Consider the following 9,043-nt stretch of genomic DNA (forward strand, 5'->3'; position numbering starts at 1 on the left):
GTGTGGTTTTTTTTAAACACGGTACAAACGTTCATACATACGTACATACATTCGTCCCTATGAATGCATGCACGCACATCCTAACCCCGTGAGCATCTTCGAGAGATCGAGTTGGCGCATTATTTTGAGATTGACGAAGTCACCACATGCGCCTCCGTGGTCGACGAGAACGTCTCCTATCACTAAATGAGTATCGCCGAAAATAATCTGAAATAAATCTAGAAAATACGAGCACCAGTTGTCAAAGTCTAAATTTTGAACCCCCGATAGGATTGTTCTACCATAAAAGACCTAAACATTTAAACTAGGTTAAGTTTGCCTTTTATAGGGCGGTTGGTATGTTTATCATGGACTATGCGTCTGCTTGACAGAGGCATGAGCAATATCTTTTGTCAAAGACACATCTTCTATAGATTGTATAAACAGATGACGTGGAAGACATATGTGTGCATGCCATTTTCTTATGTCAAAAAATACATGATGTTAGCCATGTGAGTTAAACTTGATTCCTCTAATTCCTGCATGAATCTCAAGTTCTCAACACAAATACATTTGGACAAACGCCTTAGATGTAAGAAAATACAAGGCAACGCCTGCTTCATAATGTTTTGGATGCTTTGTGAAACATCGAATCGCCGTAATGCGGCCTTCATTTCTTTTATGTTTTCTTCTTTCTACCCTATTTGCAATAATTGAGATGATCAAATAATTATTACAAACTATTAATCTAAATATGTAAAATAATCCAAATTAACAAAAATCAGATCAAATAATTTGTTCAAGAAAAAAATGAATTTTAAAAAACACACACTTTCTCCCGGCTAGCTGCAAATGATGCTCAATGAGATCCTCTTAACGATGGAAGGCCCGATCTTCAATCTTTCAGTACGCTTCCAGAAAATGCTTGAATGTGACACGTGTGCCTACAATGCCTGACCGTTGTGCCAATACCTTCATAGTCAATGGGGCTTGGCATATCTCTCATCTTCTATGGTCATGTTGTATATGATCACGCATCATATCATGATATTTTTCAAGACATCCTTGTTGTAGAAACGAGCGGGCCCCCGAACAAGTCAAAACCTTGGTTGCTGCCTTCTCAATGTCTTTTCTATGAGCCTCTTGCGCCTTGGTCAAATGTTGATGTTCTCTGCTCTCGAGATTAGAAATTGTCTTCATAAATGTTTACCAAAATGGATAGATGTCATCGGCTAGATAGTAGCATTTGTCATAATGATGGCCCTTCACCGTGAAGTTGCAAGGTGGAGAAGTACCGCCACTTAGGCTTGCAAATAAATGAGATTTTTTTGCAAGATATTGATGTCATTGTGAGATCCAGGCAACCCAAAATAGCAATGTCAGATCCACAAATGTTTGGAGGCAATAACTTCCAGAATTATCATTGGATCCTTGCAATGCTTGATGAATTGGTCATGCCAAGATGCAAGGCAATTCTTAGTGCATACAATCAACACTCTCTAACATCTTGGGCCAACCTTTTTTCTTCATGCGTCGCTAGAGTCCTTGTCGTGTCCTCGGCAGGTGCTCGCATATACTCCTCGCCATAAACCCTCACCTTGGTTTCAGCAAACACTCTATGATCGTATATTTAGCCCTTTGAAGATTGACATCACATGAATCTATGGGAGAGTAATGTGTAATAATCAGAAGTGCCATGGTCACTTTGAAAAGGGGGAATCCCAAGAAAACGGCAACCTTTCTCCGTTGCTCGAAGAAAGGTTCATTGACTTCCATGTCATTGGCAATTCGATGGAACGGTCGTTCGGTCATGCGAAAGTGTCACCGGAACACGTACAGAGGGAAGGTACAATCTGGCATAAACTAGCCACGCATGAGCTTCTCGTGGCCTTCGGTTTTGTTCCGGTGAAACTGCCGACGACCAACCTGCGATCCTGGACCCTAACTCTTCGTACCAGTTGCCGCTATCCATTCACAACCATCACTATTACCTTGTCTTCTTCGGCGTTTATGGTTTCACTCTTGAACTCAAAACTCAAATCCGATGACAAATCATAAAAAAAACATTAGCTCCGCCGTCAGATCCATCTACACATAATGCGAATCATGTGTCATGTACACGATTCACAGCCATCACTATTATCTTGAGGTCACGCGCTGGAAGGGGCGATGTGGTCGGACATCAAAAAGAAGGCACGGGGCTGCGACAACGTCCCAGAACGGCTTAGCGGAGGCAACTGGAGTCGACGTACACATCTTCCATTACCACTAGAACAACCCTAAAAATATGTTGGGAGGAGTGTGATGAGCGCCATCAAAGAGTATCAAAATACCAAGACCTTGCAGGCTGACACAACAACACCTGCCGACGAGCCGTAAGTCCCCACAATGTGATACCGGAGCAAACACAATCAACTGAGTGTCACCGGCACTAGAGATGTAAATGGCAAATAAACAACACCCGCAAAGCCTGTTTAGTTAGTTTTAGTTTGCTCGATAGATCATTTTTCTCAAAAAAAACTTTATTGACCTGTTAGACCGATAAATGGGCTTAAACGGGACCCTGTTTACATCCCTGACTGGCACTGACAGCGAAAATCTGCCACAAGACGCATGATATTGTAGTAGTGCAAGCCGTGAGACCACCGACGAGCACGAACCTTGACTGCAAGCTTCGCTGAAGGGACCACCAACACAATGGGCAAGGTGGGGCGGACACTGTGGTACTGGACATGGACTTGCGTGGTTATAGAGAGAAAAAGAACACAGCTGACACTTACATTGTCTCAAGGAGAACACAATCTGGGACCTGAGATCATGGTAGAGATGGTCACAAACAATGCAACAGCAAAATGCAGAATTATAACGAAACTTCACAATACCTAACCAGATGCAGCAGATACACGAAGAAGAATGAATTGCAACAGAACATCTCACTAAGTTAGCTATAATGAAATCATGTAATTTAACAAACAACACTCCAAGCTCTTCTGAAAATCAGGTTTGAATTGCTACCCAACAAAGAGGACAATCCGCCCTTCACCAGCTACTATAAACAGGAAACCGGTGGTATATTGGCTAAATATTTAGTATTGAGAGAAACCACTGAATGATCTTCAATAAAGAAACCTCGATAAAAATCAAGACAAATCTTCAGTTCAAAGACAAACAGAGACACGACGCAGATCATTTGCCAACTATTTCAAAAGCTGACCAAAACCACTTAATAGTTTTCGATACGAGCCTGTACATTATAACATCTATTCTATCACATCATTGAACATAACAAGAAACATAGATTCTTCCTTGAAATGGAAAGCACCTAAAGTGAAATGAAAATTATGATTCCAAACAATGCAATGCAAAGCCAGAATTATAACAATATGTTTCAATACCTAACCAAATGCAATGAACAAGAATGAGTTGCAACAAAAAATTCCAATGAGAAATTAATGTAGTGCTCCCAACTCTTGTAAAAGTTGAGGTGCTGCTTGCTGGTCAATAAGGATGATAATATGCATCAAATCATCATAAGCTACAAAGAAAGGAACAGGAAGCACATGCATTTTTTTTCTAAATTTTAGTATTTAGAAGACACTTGGCCACCTCTAAAAGAAAGGAACAGGAAGCACTTGATCATAAATTTTAGTATTTAGAAGAGGAGTGGGTAATCCCTCTAAAAGAAGACACTGATAAACAGACAGGACAATAAAAACAGACGATGCAAGTAGAATTGCTAGCTACTCCTTCTTTGTTGTCTTGTATTAAGTACTCCTTCCGTCCCAAATTACTTGTCTTGGATTTTCCCTGTATCTAGAAAAGTCCAAGACAAGTAATTTGGGAGATACATCTGTATCTAGAAAAATCCAAGACAAGTAATTTGGGACGGAGGTAATACTATTGACTAGAATTGACTATTGAGTACTAAGAAAGTAATAAGACCAGTATCTAAACTCTAAAGGGGAAAAAAGAAGTCCATACTTAAAGTTCATGAAAACAGAGGCATGAGTCAGAGCAATTGGAAAACATTTCAGATTCTAACCCAAATGATTTGTAATTTTAGCATCAACACTCACAGCAGCCACTTCAGCCCAAAAGGGTATTCAAATAAAATATAAAGCAAACAGGTAACACCGTAACAGCTAGAGCTTCTTGATCATAACAATTTATACATCAACAAAATAAAGCTAGTGGGCTCATAGAGAGGATCAAGCTAATGCATACTGCAGCTCACGTGGATACGAAGAGTTAGGCCATTAAGAAGCACCACCACACTCCCGTAAAAAAAGCACCACCATACTCAACATCCTTCGGTCAGATGAAAGGCGAAGAATTGATAACATAACCCTCTAGTGCCAGAAACAAGTTATGTGAAACTAGAGACTGTTTGAGCCGAAGTCGAGTAGGACGGAGGAAACTGCGGTGGAGACTAGCAACCAACTTGCCATCAATGTCAACCTGAAGTAGCCAGTCGTCGTCAAATTTGGCCAGCAAGAGCACATCACCATAACAAGATGCAGGCATCAGTTCCCAACAATCTCCAGAATTTTGAAATTGCACCATGATCTCTGCGATCGGCAATTCAACCCGGCGTTTAAAGGCCCAGACTTCACCTTCATAGTCCTGCATCACCCAGATATCAACAATTGTAGCTTGTGCATTCAGACTGAACATGCCAAGCATATCACTCGTCTCAAACAGGTCGCCATTGCGATGGTCAGAAACAATTGGAGAGTGCATCTGACGGAACGACTCGACGGTGGTTTCAAATACCATTATCAGCCCGTCCGTGTGCCAATGCAGGCTACCACGGAAAAGGGTAGATCCGCGGAAATACAAGAGTTCCTTGGCATCAGGGCCTGCTATGTGCCTCGGCTGCTGGTCGGAGCCCAATGTGAAGACGTAGGAACCTCTTTGAGCATCGTCCTCGAACCTCGGGGCCAGGTACAGCAGTAGTCGGTACTGGCCCGTAGGGCTGTGCGGGTACATCCCCAAGAGCCTGAAGCCATCGAGCCGGTGGAGGGGAGCGTATTGACGAGTGACCGGGTTGCAGATGGAGAGAGATGGGGCGCTCTTATTCCAGGTGCGTAAGAGGAGGAGGCCGTCACAGCAGGCCCTGAGAGAGACGCCGGAGGGGGCGTCAAGTCGGGCGACGGAGTGGAGCTTGTCGGCTGCGCGTTGGTCGTATGTGATGGTGTCTATGGAGGATTGGTCGTCGGCGTCGACGAAGAGGAGGGGGAGGGAGGGCTGGCGGGCGTGGTGGGCGAGGAGGAAGTCGCGGGCGGAGGTGGCGTGGCGCCAGGCGCGACAGACGGCGCGACAGCGGAGGAGGGGTTTGGGGGGCAGGCGGACGAGGATCTCCCAGATGGAGATCTCGTCGGGGAGGCCGTCGAGGAGAGGCGTCGGCCCTGCAGCCTCCGCCATGGTCGCGGGCTGGGAGTTCCCGATCCGCCTCTGACGAGTGGTGGCGACCTCAACCGGGAGGAGAGGCGGCGGTCCGGCTGCGGACGCCGGACCCGGGTGGTAGCTCTCGATCCTCTCTCGCACGCGCGCGGAGTTGGGGTGTGGAGTTGTGGCAGTGACGGCGGCGGAGTGAGTGTAGGTTTTCCTCTCTGTCTCTCTCCCGGAGACAATAGAACGGCTGCATTTGGGCTTGGCCCAGTTTTGTGGCACGCGTGAGTTCTCGCAAAAATAGAAAAGAAAGAAGTATACAAATCATCCTCAAATCCACTCTTTAGGATACATAATCCCCTGAACTCAAAATCGGGACAAATAACACCCTGAAATTACTAAAACCGGGTTAATAACCCCCTTGAGTGGTTTCTGTCTAATCTAGAGCGGTTTTGTCCCCCATGATGCAGATTACACGTTGGCTGGGCAAAAACGCTGAGTGGGTCCCATTAGTCAGTTGTCTCTCTCATTTCTTTCTTTTTATCACCTCGTCTCCTTCCTTTCTTTCTTCATCAGAGCGCCGTCGCCTCCAGAAACGTCTCTCCCCTTTCGTTCGCTAGGACTTGGCAATCGCAGGCGCCGTCCGCCGTCCGCCGTCGCCGTCGTCGCCTGCCGCTTGCTCGTCCCCGAAGGAACGAAGCCATGTGTCCAGGTGTGTGTGCCTCCATCTCCGCTGTCGCTCTGCTTCGCTTCTGGTGTCGTTCGTCGGCGGAATCGCGAGCTCATACAAGTGGCAGCGGCCACCGACGATGGCTTCGTACGTACGGCCGACCACTGTTGGCGTTTCCTCAAATTTACTAGTCTCCCGCCCGGCCGTTGGGCGCACGACGCATTGCCATGGCCAAGACTGAGCCGTTCGTCGTGTAGAAGTGAAACTGTTGCGGCGCCGCGCCCTGCATGCGCACTCTGCGGTTGTGTTCGGGCGTTCTCAGCTTGCAACAGCGCTACGTCGCCCGGTCTTCGCTGGAAGGAGGGACCAAATTAATAATCAACGTTGTTGTTCTCCTACATGAGCTCGTTGCTTTTTATATCTGGACGGTGAGGTTCCGAAGGATGCTCTGGTGATTTGCGGGATGTTGTGTATCGATTGAAGGAATGGTCAAGGAATGAAAATGGTCTGCTAAATGCCAGCTTGGCGAAGAACAAGATGCTAGATGCGTATGTGTGTGATTTGGAAGTCAGCATCGTGGAGAAGTTGATGTCCTGAAGAAGAGGATTTGGAAACTGCAACTGTCCTTTGTGCTTGCTCTGTTCTGCTTTGTCATTTCACACTTTTGGGAATTATTGTCATGAAAAAAAAGAAGCATCCTGGAGAAATTAAGTCCAATAGGGAGTCATTTATGTATATTGTTTTTCTTTGTAAGCAGTTAAGCAAAATTCAGAATGTATGATGTTAAAAAGGTTTAGAATTTGTCTTGTATCTTGTTATGCAAAATTCAGAATTTGGTACAATGCTTCTTGGAAGTGTTATGAAAATATTTGGAATTTGGTACAATGCAAAATCCCAATGCTATGGCTGATCTTCTTATGTATATTGTATACTGTATGCTGATTTGAAAAGATTCAGAATATATGTCTGATCTTCTTATATACAAATATAGTGTATGCTGTTATGAAAAGATCATCTCACTGTAGATGCCCTGAATGAAATTTTGCTATCTTGTTCAATGATTGTGCACCAAAATGACAGTACAATTTCAGTACTGACTTGTACAAGCCCTGAAGTACTATCTTGTACAGTTCTGGCAGCACACCTTGTGCATTTTTGTGCTTCACAGAGTTATATTAGGAAAAAATCATGTACTTCATAGAATGTAAATAACAGCAAATTGACAGTAAACTGTTCCAAAAGATCATGTATTTCACAATACACCATAATTGAGAGTACATTATAGCAAATAGATGTTCCTATCTTGCTGAAATAAACATATGGACCCCATAAACTAATTTCAACCCATTTCTTGCCATTAGATCTGTCGAGAATTAGTTTTTTGTTCAGTACAATGCTTCTTGGAAGTGTTATGAAAATATTTGAAATTTGGTACAATGCAAAATCCCAGTGTTATGGCTGATCTTCTTATGTGTATTGTATACTCTATGATGATATGAAAAGATTCATAATTTGGTTCAAAGCAAAATCCCAGTGATATGGCTGTTATGAAAAGATCATCTGCAGTGAACCAAATATTACAAAAAATACAAATACAGTGTATGTTATTATGAAAAGATCATCTACACTGAACTAAATATTACAAAAAATACAAATATATTGTATGCAACTATGAAAAGATCATCTGAAGTGACAAACCTGATATATAATACAGAACATAGTTGCTTGATCGTATAGAGAATACATGACTCCATATATGTATATATATTACACGACATGACTCTTGACACAAAAATGACTCCTCAACATCAAACTGAAGGCCCTGCTCTGCCTTTCTTAGCTTCTTTGTATGCAGCTAAATTGAAGACACAGTGTTGTGGCAAATTTGTAACTTGTTTAGGTGGAACAAATGGAGTAGCAGCACTTCTCTGAACCTTTGCTGGTCTAGCCTTGCTGCCTAGAGCATGCTTATCATATTTCTGCGAGATTGGTTGCGACACCGGCAGTGAGCTTGGTTGTAAACTTGGCTCCCTAATTTGAATTCATGTAGGTCTTCTGGACTCATGCACTTGCAGGTCTTGAGCTACAGCCTTTCCCTTGCCCTGCCTTGCAACTTCTTCAGCCTATCACATGAAACAGTGTACCACATTAAAACTTATGGACTATCTGGGTATAATACGACATGTGACAATGTAGTAAAGATTTGAAATTACTTATGTTCACCACATTACCTTTGATTTCTTTGAAGTTTCTGCCTCATAGGCTTCTTTCTGCAGTTTCCTTTTCCTAGACCTTTCTCTGATGTGCATTTCCATGATGCTTAGTTGCAGCAACATTATTTTTGCAACTTGACATGTTATGGCCAGTCCTATTGCATGAACTGCAGGTGATTTGTCCACCCACCTTACTCATTTTTATCCCTTTTGGTGCTTCTCCTTCTTCTCTTTTCCTTTCTTTCCTTGGCCTGCCTGGCATTTTGATGTAACCAGGTGCTTGGGGCCTCACATGATCAGTAACTGGCCAATTTGACTGAACTTCCAATGGCTCCAACACATGAGAGTAAATTTTCGTGTAAGTCTTAATGGAATAACACTCAGCTATGTATGCATCCAACTGTTGTGAGCTCTTGTAGATGCAGCTTATTGCATGGCAGCAGGGTAGACCAGATAGCTGCCAATATCTACAAGAACAAACCCTAGTTTGCAAATTCACAATGTACTTGTATTTATCATGCTCTAACACCTCAAACCCATCTCTTCCATTCCAGAGCACATGACAATTTCCAGATCTTGCTATATTCTGCTTTAGTTTCTTAAATATGTTTGGACATATGATTCCTGACCATTTCAAACACTTGGTAATGCATTCTTGTATCCTCACCATAATTTTGCATCTTATCCACTCCAACATAGATATAATAGGTAGATATCTTGATTCCATGATCCAATTGTTGAATGACTCGCGCATGTTATTGTCAACTGAATCACAGTAGCTTCCCAATTT

The 9,043-nt window shown here is 43.2% G+C and overlaps 1 protein-coding gene across 1 annotated transcript; it reads right to left on the reverse strand.

Annotated features, from left to right (window-relative positions):
* Nucleotides 1–3,937: 3,937 nt before the first annotated feature.
* On the reverse strand, nucleotides 3,938–5,590 carry LOC125547975 (F-box protein At5g49610-like). Its single transcript, XM_048711696.1, has one exon. It carries the CDS (start codon nucleotides 5,401–5,403, stop codon nucleotides 4,294–4,296), a length of 1,110 nt encoding a protein of 369 aa, XP_048567653.1. The 5' UTR covers nucleotides 5,404–5,590; the 3' UTR covers nucleotides 3,938–4,293.
* Nucleotides 5,591–9,043: the final 3,453 nt, after the last annotated feature.

This window comes from Triticum urartu, chromosome 3 (genome assembly GCF_003073215.2).
Source record: "Triticum urartu cultivar G1812 chromosome 3, Tu2.1, whole genome shotgun sequence".
Taxonomy (NCBI): Eukaryota; Viridiplantae; Streptophyta; class Magnoliopsida; order Poales; family Poaceae; genus Triticum; species Triticum urartu.